The 17,462-nt window shown below is 34.6% G+C and overlaps 1 protein-coding gene across 1 annotated transcript; it reads left to right on the top strand.

Moving 5' to 3' along the window:
- The first annotated feature begins 422 nt into the window (after window positions 1–422).
- LOC149780396 (flavin-containing monooxygenase 5-like) lies at window positions 423–11,211 on the top strand. The gene is made up of 5 exons (XM_089937319.1): window positions 423–948; window positions 3,684–3,983; window positions 7,721–8,284; window positions 9,090–9,255; window positions 10,602–11,211. The coding sequence occupies exons 1-5, from the start codon at window positions 622–624 to the stop codon at window positions 10,865–10,867; spliced, it is 1,623 nt and encodes a 540-aa protein (XP_089793445.1). The 5' UTR covers window positions 423–621; the 3' UTR covers window positions 10,868–11,211.
- The last annotated feature ends 6,251 nt before the right edge of the window (window positions 11,212–17,462 follow it).

Raw genomic sequence — 17,462 nt, forward strand, 5'->3', positions numbered from 1 at the left:
GCATATAATTGTACTTTATGAGATTATACCATTATAATCGACTGGATGCATAGTCTAAATTACTGAACGCATCAAATTTATTTTAGTAGACATGTCTGTCTGTCTCTCATTCTCTCTCTGTCTCTATGTCTCTCTGTGTCACTCTCTCTCTCTCTCTCTCTCTCTCTCTCTCTCTCTCTCTCTCTCAAAAACTGTCTAGTACTTACATTGATATAACCTCTGCATTTTCCATATTTTAAAAATCTCTTTCTTCGATATTGATTAAAGGTCCATCAACGGGTAATAAATTATAACTGCATCCTTCCTCGAACTCTGACGTGATTGGCGTAGGCCCATGAGGTACTTCAAGTACTTTGATTGGACTGATAAATCTGAATGTCAAGGTTTAGTACCCTCTGCAAACACTATCGTTTTATATCGACATCAGGACATATCCCTCGAGGTTATTATGGATATGTATAGTTTATACATGTGAGCTATACATTTGTGTAAAATGAATGCTCCCCAGCAAAGATAGCTCTTGTGTGGTGATAACTATTTAGTATTATTCAAGTGCCCGTCTGCATAACAGAAGGAAGTTAAAAGAAGCTCAGCAATTAAGTAAAAAGAAGGATTTGTAACATGGCGAAGAAAGTAGCAGTGATAGGTTCCGGTGCCAGTGGATTAACGGCAATCAAATGTTGCCTTGATGAGGGATTAGAACCTGTGTGTTTTGAAAGAACCGAGGAAATTGGGGGATTATGGAACTTCACCGAATCTGTAAGGGAGGGGCAGGCGTGTGTTATGAGATCAACCGTTATAAACACAAGCAAGGAAATGATGTGCTACAGCGACTTTCCAATTCCCAAGGAGTTTCCCGTTTTTATGCACAACACTTATGTTCTGAAATATTTCCACATGTACGCAGATCATTTCGGTCTGAAGAAACACGTTCGGTTTAATAAAGAGGTAAGAAAACGAAGAGAATATCTTTCAGTCTCTGTCTATCCAAACATCGCAATAATTGAAAACTTCCTTAAAAGAAATATCAAACGGCTGATAAAATAAACAGGTTCTCAGCCTGCGCACAGATTAAACCCTTTCGAAACCCATACAGTGTGTTTATTTGTTTCATTTACTTATTTGATAATGCTTAGCTCCTTTTACACTAACCTAGTCAAGTTAATAATATGTTTGCATATTACATTGTTATTTCGTTCATTACTTATCTTTACATTTTTCAATAAAAACCTTTTCTGTTGTTGCTATGGTATTCAATAATACGCAGTGTTTTGACAAATTTATTTGAAAAAAACACGAATCCGATACATTATTTTTACATATGAGTCTGATTATTTTGATTTTTTCCAGTCACATTGTGCAATATGTGTTCGTATATTTTATGGAGTACTATTTTTTCCATTTACAAAGTACCGTTGTGTTTCCTGCATAAATAAGTGTGTTGCATTTAGATCTGTCTGTTTATTGTAACCTTCTCTGACAAAGGGGCTACATTGGCAGATCCAGTTACCGTATATATAAATATTGATACAGAGATAGCGTAGGCACCCAGTGATGGAAAGAATGACCGCTGTAGTTACGGTGGCCATCACTAAATAAATGATAATGCGCTACATAAATACATCCATGTGATCAATTTGTTACTGTGAGATGGAAACTTTCATTTCTAAATGTTTTAGGCTACTTGATTTATGTGGAAAACTATGAACAACTTTATTCTGAATAATATTACTCGACCTTGGGGGTGCAGTATTCGTCAGAAAGAACGAGCTTATATTTTCACATACAAATGAAATAACCTTTTTTATTGTATACTCATTTATGTTTCCTACATAAGGCTTAGTAATAAAGGAATACACTACAAGAATCGAAGTAATTGAATTTATGATATATTTTCAAAATAAATACACAACCGTAGATTCATCAATACACAGTAACAGTATTAAGGCGCACACAGCACAGCCCAGCGACGTTTGAACTTCGTCGCGCGCTTCACATTGTTTTAAGAAATTCTCATTTGATCTACTTAAATTGAGTTTTAGAGTCAAATGTTGAATGGATGCGCATTGAAAACGCTTTTCTAGTTGACCTATAATGAGTGGATTTGGTTTTTCTGTTGATCCAGTTCATTTCTGATTTTCTGCTTATGATGACCTGTATTTATCGGGTCAGTTCAGTGTATTAAGAGGAAAGTGATTTCACCTGAAAACGTAGTCGAAATTATGGTACAATTTTCTGTGTGTATCATGTTTTCAATGACATGGTTAATGTCTTCGGATTTGCAGAACTATCTTAGAAAGTACATTTTGAGAAATTTAAAGATGCGTACATGTATGTATCTTTATTACTGTTCTTATTACCAGCTAAAGAAGACACATGTGTATGCCCTGTCCCTTGCATGAGGAAATAATACTTATTCGTCGTCTTGGCTTACTGGCTGGAGGCTCTTGTTTTCCTACCAAAGTTTTCAGTGGAACTTTCTGTCTCAAATTTAGTGTTTTGACTGGCTTGTAAAATGGTACGTCTCCTATAAATATGCCCATGACCTCAAAATGCATTAAAGGGCTCTTTTTATGAACCCCAGAGAGTACAGGTCATAGTCTGAACCCTACTATATGCGAAATGTTGCAAACTGTTCTCCCACGATTGTTGTTGACATTGCGAATATCACGTTCATTCGTTTCTTTGTTTGAAAGTTTCCTTTGTGACTCCGTGAACTCGTCCAGATCGTTAACTTTATCATCTCTACCTTCAAATGGACGAAACAGTTTGTTTAGTTCATCCACAAATGAATCTAATAAACCAAAAGCTAAGCGCGTACTAAAAGAGTATAAACTGTTTGTTTGCAAAGTAGTTCCTAATGAACTATACTATTTTAGACACCTGTGTGGTACGGTATGAAGCCGTGTCGTATGGAAAAATAATGCATTCAGATAATGTAAAGTTAATTGAAAAAAATGAGCATATAATAACATTGGTTGTTATAAGCTTTATAGTAGTAACATAGCGAAACACAGAAAATATTTTCAGTTCCTGAACTTTTTTTTTAATTGAGTGTCATGAATGTATTTAAATCAAGGTTCGCGCAGAGCTATGACTTAAATACTATGTGGTGAAATGTTAGCCCCTTTGAGATCATGATTATGTTGTAACAGTCCCACAGATGTTTATATACAGTTCTCTGTCTCTCTTTCTCTCTCTCTCTCTCTGATTTGTTATTTTTCTTCTTTATTTCCTGATTCTGCTCCAGTAAAGACTGTTACATATTAATAATGCTGCTCACTACAGTTATATATACACTGACCAATTCATACGTTTCACTGATCTTTTGGTGCTGATGTTGCATACAGGCGTTTTTACTGAGCCAGGTTCTCATCATCACTACGACGATGACTTTCACCTTGGACAGAAACTGACGTTCACAAATGCCTTTTTAACCTTGATTTAAGCCTAAATTTCAAGAGAATTTTTGATAAAGTGTGATATTCCTTTTCAACCAATCCAAAAATGATGTTAAAGCCCTTTAAGTTGTCTGATACAACAGTCTAGTAAAAAATGAAACCCCAAAAGTATAGGATATGTGAGTTTGTGATGCTGAAAAACAAAAGAACCACAGCTGCAAGTACTTTGTATTCATTGTCTCTAACTCCCTTTCGTACTTTCATTTTCATTATAATTTTCAGGTTGATTACATAAAGCGGGCAAACAACTTCTCTGAGACTGGGCAGTGGGACGTACAGGTGACGGATAAAATTAACATGAAGACAGAAAACCTGATATTTGATGGCGTCCTAATATGTACTGGTCACCACGCCGACAAGCATATGCCGATGATTTCCGGCCTTGACACGTTCAAGGGCAAGGTCATTCATTCTCATGACTACAAGGACAGCCGAGGTTACGAGGGAAAACGGATTGTAATAATTGGTATTGGTAATTCGGGAGGTGATGCTGCCGTGGAGTTGAGCCGAGTCGCATCACAGGTAGGTGAAAATCAAGAAGATCAAGACGTATTCGATATATAATCTACTAGAGCAGTTTAATGGATATAAACTAGAATCATCCGAAACGCATACAGGCATCTTTGTAAAACTTTCCATCATATGATTCCCATATGTTGGCCCCTAATTTGTGTATTTCTTCCAATTAATCATTCCAGCATGATAAACTACGACATGCATCCAAGTAATGTTCTTGTAATCTGTAGCGTGGTGCTAGCTGATTTATTACCTGAGTCTCTGTGGAAGTCTTCACACACACACACACACACACACACACACATACACACACACACACACATGCAGAGAGCGCATGACTACGTATTAATGTCACATTTATTGTGTAGTTATTTTCTTCCATCGTTGAAAAAAATAACGCAAAACATTATTTTAACAGACTTTTGCATGAAAACATTGGAAACTAATGTGAACCGTTATTTTATCCAATAACATGCGATTGACAAATTGTAAACAGATTTGTATAATCCTTGATTGTGATTAAAACCAGCATCGTTGTATGTAAGACATTACGATATATTTTGTTAATGTACAAAGATGACCTAAAATTGTATAACAGAACACCGTATATCCCCGGCAGTCCCTCCACTGATACGTATTATCTCCATCAGGTGGGCGATTTAATACTTCTTCTCTCTCATCATTTCTAATTCCCCTCATGTTTTAGATGTGGTCATAAACCGCATGTTGGTTCTGACTGGCAATAAAGTTTTCCCTACAACAGGAACACTTTCGGTTAAAATGTTCCACTATGATTTTACTGACCTCGGTTCTTTTTTGTTTTCAACGAACATATCGTCAGATTCGTTATTAACGGCTTCCTACTCGCTGTTGGATTCTTCGTCATCGGGGTTTATATTTTCCACATTATGAAGAAATCATTTTGCACGTTCTTTTAAGTCTATCGTATTAGACACTAACATCATTTGACACCAACGAGAGAGAATGAGATATGGATGCAAGAACTCTACCATAGTGTACCGAAAATATATCTTCCATTACGTATTAAAATGCTAAACAACAATTTACAGTTAATATACAAAAGGATTCAACAAATAGTTTTAAAAATGTATAAAATCACCTTGCAGTTAATTATTCTTTCTTGCTTTTAAAAAAAAAATATATAAGGTCGTGAGCATTTTGCAAACGTCTGGACAATAAATTGTTAATGTAAATAGGCAGATAATTTTTTGACTATTCGGCAGATAAAATTATTTTACCGATTGACATAATTTACATTACATGAACGTGCCTGATAAAAACACCTTTTGAAAAAATTCGCATAAGAATATAATCAAGGGTTCTGAGTTATGTTGCACCATATTACACAATTGTTTCAGTTTCCTAAAGTGAAATATACTTTGCATTTACGTCTTTCTGTTTCTTCTTAAACTTTCTAATTATATGTAGGATTCAATGGACTATTTCATTGCATACAATCTTTGACTATAACATCACAGATGAACATCTTACGTCTATCATCTTCTAATGTATTAAATTTCAACTGTCCTAAACATAAAATTTAGTTTAAGTAATAAGAAAAAATAGCAGGGGAAACGCGACAAGGTGATTTGAAGCAGGTTTTCTCGGATAGCATGTAAAGATATTCAAAATAGTTAGACAGTTATACTATTTGTGCTACAAAACCGACACAAATGTAAATACGTTTTTTTTTTTCTTATCCTACATAATTCTCTACCCACGTCACACTATTCGCTAAACTTTTCGCAACGTTGTTTTATTCCCAGCTGTCATAGAAAGTATAAGTGATAGCAAAAACAAAAATATTTCTTAGATTTAATATTTTTCAATTCACATGGGAGATAGAGGACATAATATGATATATATTCATATATTTTATGATGCTGAGAGGAGCCCCGAGTGGCCGAGTGGTCTAAAGCGTTCTCCGTCACGGATCACTGCCATCTAACCTCTGTCTGCGTGGGTTCCAGTCTCGGGCTCGGCCAATGTGGATATGTGAGAAAGCTTGCCGGTAGCTTCTCGTGGGTCGGTGGTTCTTTTTTTCGGGGGTTTTCCCTGGTTCTTCCTCCACCATTAATACCGGCCGCCATGTATAGCCTATTTTGTGCTGAAAAATGGCGTTAAACCCCATAACAACAACAACAACAACAATATGATGCTGAGACTCATTCGTCTATCAGCAAAGAATAATTGAATTGATCAGTTAAGAGAAGTCCATGAATAATTATATATACTGTTACGAGTCTATGCTCTTAAAGTAAGTTACAGAAAAGAGTAAAGACAACAAGCTTTGTAAACTTTAATAAATAATTTATTTCCCTAGAATAGAAAGTGAAAAATGAGAAAAACAAACTTACGGCATTGCGAATAAAATCCAAGAATTAACGACAAAAGTTCTTGTAATAAAAAGTTCTGAATAAAACTCGATTTAAGTCCCGAAGAGATCCAAAATTGAAGCCGATGACGTGTCCGTTAATGCGTACGAAGTACTGATGTGTTAACAGTCTCTTGTTGAATCACGGAAATATTATTCCAGGCTTGAATTCAGTATAAATTTCAGTGAATGTCTTTATCCAAGAATGTTATCAGACCACTTTTGCATTTCCAGAGAAAATAATCACTTTAATTAAATAGTTTGATGAAAATAAAATTCAGCCCAAACTGGTCACAACATAATAAAACTTAAAGTGCTAGACGTTAAAGCACGACTGGTAAAATCCTCACAATCACAAGATAATATAGTTCTCTGCTTGGCCGCAAAGTCACAATTAGCATTATTTTAAAACAACTAATGGAAAATAACCTTCTAGAATGATATAATGAGCCTTATTTATTTACAATATAATGGCTATTACAATTCACATGGTAATCTCCAAAACCCTGATCCTAATGGACATATTTACTTCTTTGTTTACCTGAATAATAATCCTGATAATAAGCTCATACACATAGAGGATAATGAAGCTATTATTAGTTGTTTACATAAATGAAATAAAACATTTTTTTTTAAAGTCAAGCAGGTGAAGCAGAAATGAATTCAACTTTCGACAAGTTCAAGTCCAGCAAACAATTTAACATTACAGTAACCTGCAATGAAATAAACAGAAACTAAAACTAACAACACAAATAATTAAGTTAAATATGCATAGCAATACATTCTTCATTTTGTCATTGTTTTGAAATATTTCTTTAATATTCGGGATGAACATGCCCTAAATACATGGCCATCTCCAGAATCCATGTAAAATTTACTACAACGTTTTCTGTTTTTTTTGGTTCACTCTTGAAATGGCAAAATCACTTCCGCATAATTATGACATACGAAACATTGAACGTCAAACTTTGAGTTGGCTTCTCCAGCGTTACTCGTTCAACGTCATAAGGGTCCACTTTTGTATGAACTGGCTCTCATATATATATATATATATATATATATATATATATATATATATATATATATATATATATATATATATATATGTATGTATTAGATGTCCTCGTTCTGGCATATAGATATTGAATAGCAAGGATGGTTTAACGAACTGATAGACAAAAGATTAACAAATGCATGAAAGTTTCAGTTAGAAGCCATAACGAGGATGTCGAGAAACAGAGGTTGACAGGGAAGAGAAGTGAAACCCTTACTTAATCTGATCCACATTTCAACTAATTATTTCGCTCACCATCATAAATGGTTTCAACAATATACTTCATCTTATCAGGTATATCTGAGTACACGTAGAGGCAGCTGGGTATTAAACAGGGTATCGACAAACGGACTTCCCCTGGACATGTTGCGAGGACGACGGGCCATCAATTTTCTCCTTCCAAAGGTTCCATTTTTGTTCCAACCCATTATCCAGAACCAGTTCAAGAACCAGCTAAATAAGCGCTTCGACCATCGCCTGTATTCTCTGGAACCTAGACATTCCCCTACTGCCCAGCATCCCATGGTGAATGATGACCTCCCCAACAGAATCGTATGTGGATCAGTTCAGATAAGACCGGATGTAAAGGAATTTACAGAGACTGGAGTTTATTTTGATGACGGGACGTATGAAGAGAATATGGATGTGGTAGTTTTAGCAACGGGATACAATTTTGATTTCCCGTTCCTGGACAAATCCGTTATTGACGTCAAACAGAATGAGGTGCAAATGTACAAGTACATGTTTCCCCCCGACCTTGAGAAGCTCACCTTGGCAGTGATTGGCTGCATCCAGCCCTTGGGGGCCATCATGCCTATCAGCGAACTGCAGTGTCGTTTGGCAACAAGGGTATTTTCGGTAAGTTCGATAATCGGTGATTTTTAATTGACTTTCTATAGGAACAGTTTTCGTTTTCGTGAATCTCAAGCAGATTATAAATATTTTTTAAAGCTTTTAGATAGATAATACATACATATATACATATTTTGAGACAATAGTGTTTCTTCACTGAGAGTGTTCAGATCGTATCAGTTGATCAGGCATTGAGTGGCATTACATTTCAAACACATCATACCCAATAATAAATACCATGCTATAAACTCATCTATGCTTTCTAATGTTGAATGCATGATTGTGGTAGTTCTAGAACTGCGCTCAATTAGTAAATACGTATTGTGCCGTACAAACATGTCATCGTAATTTTAAAACATAATAGCGCAAGAATGAAACTGTTCATAAAAGTGTGTCAAAAGGTATAATTGTTTTCCTGACGTGAATATTCCGACCTTTCATATGAGTAATAAATGTCAGATTCGACAACCTTACATGGTTGATTAATTCATGAATCACATTCGAATTATAGTTACTTATTTAATTAGAAACATTACAAACTGTAACGGGTTTTCACTTTCATTAGAAATCATCGTGAACACGTAATTTTCTACCTGCACTTCTGTTACATTTGAAATTCGCAACTATGTATGTATGTATGCATGTAACATTTCCTCTGATAAAATAATAACATACGTATAGCATTTTTGTAATTTCCAATAATTCTACTTCCTCACTAGGAAATTAGATAATTAGTGGATATGAAAATACACCGTTATTCAGACTTGCGCAGTGCCATGTTTAGAAAACATCAAGGAAATGCATTTTTCAGGGAAAGACAAGTCTTCCACCAAAGGATGAAATGTGGAAGGATATCCGAATGAAAAAGGAAGCCATGGCACGACGATATGTACAGTCAAAGCGGCATACAATACAAGTAGATTATGTATCGTTTGCAACTGAACTATGTGAACTAATAGGATGTAAGCCCAACTTCTGTAAGTATTTAATCGCATCCTTAGGTTTCGTGGCACTCTTCTAAGCAAATTTATAAGTGAGATACAACTTTATTATGCGAAAATAGGTCGCAGCTTCATATTTCTTCTAAGTGTTGCCATCAAATACATATATATATATATATATATATATATATATATATATATATATATATATATATATATATATACTTCCCATGAATCCTCACAAAACATTGACCATTTCAAGAACGAGACCATCTTCATGCAATTGAATGTTATATTTGATTATAACTGCCAAAGGCACTAATTTTCAGTTCTCTCGTTTGTTTCCCGTAGATGCAGATTATGTATTCTAATTGGCTGAACGATTTGAAAATTCCAATATCTTAAATCAGGTATTTGTCGTGAAAACACTGTCAAATACGTTATGGGTTCCGCCATCTGCGGTTAATTTCTTTCATTCTGATATCAAACTTGTCTACTAACTAACATCTTATGTGAATCCTATTATACATCTTCCACCCGTGACTGTGCCTTTCACCTAGATCGAGAAAACTTCATGTACTGACTTGGTTTTCGTTCCAGATGACAAATACGTTGATTATAATTCAGATAGATGTTCCAGGCGATAAGGCCAACTATATTTGACTCAAAATTCAACAAGTGTGTGTGTGTGTGTGTGTGTGTGTGCGCGCGTGAGTGTGTGTGTGTGTATGTGTGTGCGTGTGTGCGTGTGTGTGTGTGTGTGTAGAGAGAGAGAGAGAAAACTAAACTTTTATGTTACCAATACGAATACGAATCCAGTGTAAACGTGAAAATTCGACTACTCAAGCACACACATACATTTTTCATTTGTCACGGTAAACTCGTCTTTTTACGGTTCATTCGCGAATATTTCAAAGGGGGGCTTTTTGTTTGTTTTAGGACTGCATCACTAATATGACATTTTGAATGAAACGATAAGTTTTAGTACAGCAGTGCGGTACAAAAAAACTTTCATAACTTCACTGTTAAAACAGCAAAACCTTATTTAGGATGAAAGCTCTGGTGGTGGGTTTTATTATGCGTCAAAGCATTTGAACGATTATATCGTTGCTGTTCCAGTGATGATGCTAACGTCATGTGCCGTTTGTAGAAATTCAAATGGATGACGTATTTGCCTGTAAAGGAATTAAAAACGAAAATAATCAGATATGATTTTCCTATCAGCTGAAAAAGATTGATAACATGTCGGGATATCTCAGATATGTTAAAGCAAATGTTAAAATAATTTAAGTTTCTGAGGAAAGGAACATCTTTACAACAGTGTCGCAACTATCATTTTCATCTTGCATCCGCTGTTATGCATGTCCTGTATTCATTTCCAGGTAAGATGCTTCTGACAGACCCTAAATTGGCCCTGATCTGTGTGTTTGGCCCTTGTACGCCCTACCAGTTTCGTATTGTGGGCCCTAACCCTTGGCCTGGCGCTAGGGAGGCTATTTTTACCCAGTGGAACAGAACATTTTACCCTTTACAGACACGTGATGTTGGCCATGTGACTGAGAAATCCCTGAAGACTCTTTTCCTCCTCTATATATTGGTGGTCATGCTCGCCATTGTTTTCATTAAGTTTCTTGATTGGCTGTACTAAAGAATGACGGTCACGTGTGCACTGAATATGACTCTTCCGTATCAAATGTTCAAGAAACTCCACACTAATGTTTTATATATTTATTATTATTACATTGATTTTAAACACAGTTCTTCAAATACTTGCTTTAGAAAAACGACGGAAAATGTCCACATTGGTCAGTGGTGGTTCCTAATGTTCTGAAATTGTAACTATTTAATGATGTTGGATTAAATATTGCAAAGGATGCTGCTGAAACCAGTCAGTGGATCATACATATTTATCAGGAAACCATGAAGGTGGCTTCCTTCTAGTATTAGCTTTTGTCAATATTCTATGTCTTTATGTTACAAGGAATCAATCTGCATCATGTTTTGTGTTCTAACTCACTTTCGTCATTATTCATATTCCTATAATGTTAGCTTGAAAAGTACCATAGCGCGTGCAGAGGGACAGAAGGGTATCAGTTATACAAGATGATGGTATATTGGGTGTTATATAGAGCCATATAATTTTTAACAAACTATTTTATAAATTTAGAATAAGGGCCTAATCGTACAAAATGACTTTTACACGTTCTGTGTTGTTTGATTCAACAATCCTTCCTAAATGAGTAATACGAGTATTGGCCTTACAAAAAGCAACAAGGAAAAAGTGAAGAAAACAAGCTTTATAAAATTTAACAAATGATTTATTTTCTGGAATAAAAGTGAAAAACTGAGAAGAAAAAAAAAATTACGGTTTCATGAATCAAATCCAAAAATAATCAAGACTTAGACTCAAAACAGATTCCCGGATGGAGGTCAAGAGTTCAACGTTCCAGAAGAAATGGAAGTTTGTTACATGAACATTACCACGTACTATCCAGTATGGCCTTAACTGAAATCAACGGTTCTTAGTCTGGGAAAGAATCTTTAACAACTTTAAAGAAGTTGTTTACCAGCACTGATACTGTTTCTTAATCAAAGTCAGAAACTAGATACAGTGTTTCTAATATTACAACAGTCAGGTCAAACAGAACTGAACTCAATTTCTGGAAAATGTCAAATCCAGTAAACAAAGGTACCTTACAATAGCATGTAATGTAATAACAAAATTAAAGCTAACAAACAAATAATTAAATTAAATATACATAACACTTCCCTCATAAAAGAATATATATATATATATATATATATATATATATATATATATATATATATATATATATATATATATATATATATAATAAACATTTCTTTTTACCATAGGTCAATTATACATCTTGTTTATATCAAACAAAAAATGACACAAGAAGAAATCTTATGACTGATACAAAGTATACATGAAATAATACATATCTATTCATGAGAAAGCACATCTGCTATTAAACTATATTTTCCCTTGATGTGCTTGATGTCAATATTATATTCCTGTAACAACAAACCACACCTTAATAATCTTTGATTTTTGTTTTTCATCTTGCCGATGAAAGTAAGGGGGCTGTGATCACTAAACACAATAATCGGAGAAGGACGTGAAATAATGTAAACTTCAAAATGTTGTAATGCCAATATCAAAGCCAAACATCCCTTCTCGATTGTTGAATAATTATAAAAATAGCACACTTGATGATCAACACAATTTTTATCATCTTTAATCAATAATGCTCCAACCCCAGCATCTCTGGCATCAACAGAGAGTTTAAATGATTGACTGCAATTTGGAGCTGTAATAACTGGTGCACTCAAATATGGCTTTTAACTTATCAAAAGCCTTCTGACATTTTTCTGACCAACAAAACTTGGTTTTCTTGCTCAATAAATTTCTCAGGTTTCAGCAATTATGGAATAATTGGAAGAATATTTCCAACAGTATCCAGTAATACCTAAATATGGCAACAGTTGCTTTTCACTTTCATACAGTCTTGACCTTAGTGTATATCCAACGATATGTCCAACGACATGTCCTACACAAGCATGGCCGAACTCACCTTTGGATAAACTAATTGTCAAATTTGCATCAGTGAGTCTGTCAAAGAATTTCCGAATTGTTGTTAAATGTTCCTTCCAGGTATCGTTTTGCATGACGACATCCTCGATGTAAGCATCACTAGTATCTAGACCAGAGGTAATCATATTCATTAGACGTTGAAAAACACTTGGCGAACCTTTCATCCAGTAAACAAAATTACCTTATAATAACATGTAATGGAATAAAAGAAATTAAAACTAACAAACAAATAATTAAATTAAATATTCATAACATGAGTCATTAATACAGTCTTGGCCAGATGACTCTAGTCTTGCTCAATGAAGATGATCAACTCCATTAAGATAAGCCATGAATGAATGACTAATTTACCCATTAGTATTAAGGATATGAACTGAGTCTAAACTGCATTCTTTTCTCCTGGTATTAGATAATGACTTTAGTATTTGTTGGTATATAAGAATTGATTACTGCGTATAGTGCAATACTATTTCCAATACAATTAGTAAAAAGTAGGTTATGGCGACTTTAACTTAACGATATACTTTGACACATTGTGCATGGAGAAAAAACAGTTTGAATAAACATCAGATTAGGAGTATATGATCAAACGGAAGCAACTATCTAGCTCATTCCCTAAAGTGTATAAAAACATTGGCCTAGTTTGTTTGTTATATTGTGACGCAAGTTAAGATACTTAACGTAAATATTTTGTAGATTTTTGTGTTTCTGAGCAAGACTAACAGCTGAAAAGAACCACAAATAGATGGCTGCAAATAAATACTTTCAACGTCGGTTTACTCATCAACCATGACAAATAACTAACACTGAAATTTGTCTGTTTAAGACAAGAAACACTTTTAATGTGAATTTAATTTTCAAATGGTTGTGCACAAGGTAGAATGCAAAAGGTAATGTTCGTTTACTGTCTGTAAATGCACGGGAAAAGTTAGAATATTGTGAGAATGCAACCACTGACAAGAAAAACAGTCCATGAATAAACTTTAGAATAAGATCGGTTGATGTACTTCGTGTCAATAAATGCAATCTGCTCCGTTAGAACAACTCACTGTTTACATTATGTGTTATAACACAGAAGCCTGTATGATAATATGCGTTGACCAGACTAATGAAACCAGTGAAATATTATCAATGGGTCAGGCCTAAAAAAACTAACTATCCAAACGAACTGTCAGTACCTACCAAATAACGATCAAACTCGGTGCTCGAGGTACCAATCTTGAATTTCCTTCATTCAACACTTCGATCACAAAAAGAAGGTGAACGACTATACTGAATTATAATTTTCATCAGACGATGTATGCTACATGGATAAAATGGTTACATTTCATCAGTTTTGTTTTAGGTACTGGTTGCTACGAAATCGGATTGTTGAGAAAATATCAAGGAAAATATGCTTTCCGTGTATTTATCAGTGATACTGTCTGTAGATAAACCAATCACTATATTTAAAGTGGCTATATGTATTGCGATTATTTTTCTGGTATAAAGCTACATAAAATACTGTTGCAATTTGGCTAATAAAGATAAAATCCAGTTAACTTTAAATTAATACACAGCGTTGCCTGTGCAATAAGAAATGATTAAAATGCATGAAAGCATAAAAATATGATATGTAATGTGATATTTTACAATCATGTTTTAACAAATTGGTGACGCTGTATATTCGACAAAATGAATTTATTAGCAAAACAAGATATATTGTTTTCTCTTTGCTGACAAAGCGGAACTAACGCGAATAATAATACCCTAAAAAGCGATTGGACACAGAGCTTGAAAAACTATTTGCGTCAGAAAAATACATGCATATGAGTACATTAGCATATGGTGCTTCCCCGTCCACTGAATATGTCCCCTGGGTCATATCTTAGAAGGAGATGTGATTCCTACCCTATAAACATACCTTTCGCAAGCAACAATGCACCCAGTAGTAATATTCATTTGTTATTAACGCATCCTTTCTGTGATAAATTGGTAATGCTACGCACGTTAAACAATAAAATGTTAGTTAATGTATATGCCTCTCATTCTATGTTTACTCTTTTCTAAATTTGCTTTGGCTCATCTCCGCAAAACTGAACTATGATGGCAAGGTAACTTAACATTTATAAGGGATAAAGAAATAAAGATAGACATTAAAGCGATTCCTTAAAAGCATTGATTTATCGGTCCTATTCATTCTTATGACAATACTACCGGCAGAGATATAATAAGACGTTGCAGAAACCAGGCGCAGTGGAAAGTGAGGTAGAAACAGTGCAATTGCAACAAAATGCCAATGCAATGTAGAGAGTAAAATTTGCGAAGCATGGAGCTTTTGTTACAAGAGAAACATTGCTCCTTGACAAGATATTGCCAATAAACTGATTCATAACAAATACACAGTCTGTTGAATATTATATGTGGGGCAAACAATAAATTCCTAGTTAATATCAAGGTCCCTCAGTCTCTCTTTACTGTTTTCTAACTTTTGCATTAGGGCCATTCCATAAAATTCAACTATGGTTGCAAGGTGATTTAACATTTGGAGGGGAGGAAGAAAAAAGACAGAAATTAAATAGATTCATTAAAAGCATTGACTTATCATTTCGTTTCAATTTTAAGGTAACAATTCCCAAAAATATATAATAAGACGCTGTAGAAGCTACGTGCAGCGGAAACTGAGGTAGAAACAGAGCACTAGTAACAACAAAATGCCAACGCTACGTATATACTAAAACTTGTGGCGATTTGAGTCTGTGGTAGCAGCGAAACGTAGTTCTATGATGATATATTGAACATAAACGTACTCATAACAAAAACACAGTCTGTGGATTATTATTCTTGGGGCAAGCCTCCGTTCATTGCTAATTTGTATTTTGAAGTTGCTTTTTAGTCTGCATTTTCCAACACAGGCCTCTACAGTATTTCAAACCGATGACTATCTTTGTGCTTTCAGGTCACAAGCGCAATTGCATAAGTTTATGACACACGTTTGAGTTTTCTTCTTGACAAGTATCTAAAAATGGAATAAAGTTAGACCTAATTTCTCTTCGTAATTGCTGAGTTGAAGATTACCTTGTGAAAAACTGCCTAGACCACGGCTTCAGTAAGCATCCCAATGTGTTTACCCAAATGACTATTTTTAACATCCTTTTTGTTTTTAAAATATGGCATCAATTAATTTTAAGTAAACACTCACCTGTTTTCAAGGATTTAAAAAAGTGTCGCGATATATATAACTCACTTGAAAACGTCTTGTTATTTGGGCCTAAAATCAAAAGGATTTCGTTTATATCAGATGTTTCCTAACAAATACATGATTTTCCGGAATTGAACTTGAAACATTTAGGTGTATTCTTCTCCCCGTTTGCTTTCAAAACCTTGAACGAAATCCTACCATTGTCAGAAACATCATATGCATGATAACTAAAAATCGCATTTTAAGATGTTGTTCAGGTTTTTAGAAATCCGTGGCTACACTTCGACAAACATAAACTTTCCTCCACTAAAAGTCTGACCATAAAAGTATCTCACCAAACAAAGTATGACCACAAATTTATCTCACCAATAAAAGTCTGACCACAAACCAATCTCACCAATCAAAGTCCGATTATGAACTTATCTCACCAATCAAAGTTTTACCACAAACTTATCTCACCAAAGTCTGACCACTAACTTATCTCACCAATCAAAGTCTGATCATAAACTAATCAGACCAATACAAGTCTGACCATTCATTAATCTGACCCAACACAGTTATGCACTTATATCTTTTAAATAAGGCTTTAAATCTTAATAAATATTCATTATTCGAAAGGTTTTGCATAGTATAATGAGGCGGGAACACAGTATGTGGTGGAAGCAAAGGAAATACTGAATACATATAAGCAGGAATCGAAATCTATATCAACTGATTTGTCCATGAAGACTTCCACACGAGAATAAGCTTGAGACATACATAAAGTCTTCCAAAAGGAAACAACATCAATATTTAGACAAAATCTGCATTCTTACACATTTTTACTTTAACCTTTGGCTGTATCGACGACAAAGGAAGGGTATTTTTTACGTTTCTAAGCATTACAAATAATCATCGATCCAGATAAATCAACCTTTATGTACCGATTTTTCTCGATATCATCAATGCTCGTGATCAGCATTGCCATTGCAAATTCATTCTTATAACGCTTGTTTTTGGCTCTATACTGCTTGCAACTTATTGGAAATCTGTTCTTATTGCTTGACGTTGTTTACAATGACCAGGGCATGTAGATCGAGGGATGTAATATTGCCCAAGTACTTGTGAGAAATATATATAATCTTACTTCTTTTATGTGACCTACAACAACCGTCGTTTCAACTTAATGGTACTTATGTAGTCGAGACGGTGCATATCTAGTGCAGACAAAACTGATCATTTTATTTTTCAGGTAATGCTTAGATATATATGCAGCAGATGTAAATGTAATTTTCTAACAATTAGCTACTATTGATTCTCTTTGTAACGAACTCGAAGCAGATAGATAGATAGATATCAAAGTATCAGTATATTGTTGATGTCCGTAACGAGCCGGAGGAAGTTTGAAACTTGGCTCAAAAGAATCTCTGTGACGCACGTGGACGTTAAGCCAAGTACTACGAC

The sequence above is a fragment of the Sinohyriopsis cumingii genome, chromosome 16, assembly GCF_028554795.1.
Source record: "Sinohyriopsis cumingii isolate HCF-2022 chromosome 16, ASM2855479v2, whole genome shotgun sequence".
Lineage (NCBI taxonomy): Eukaryota > Metazoa > Mollusca > Bivalvia > Unionida > Unionidae > Sinohyriopsis > Sinohyriopsis cumingii.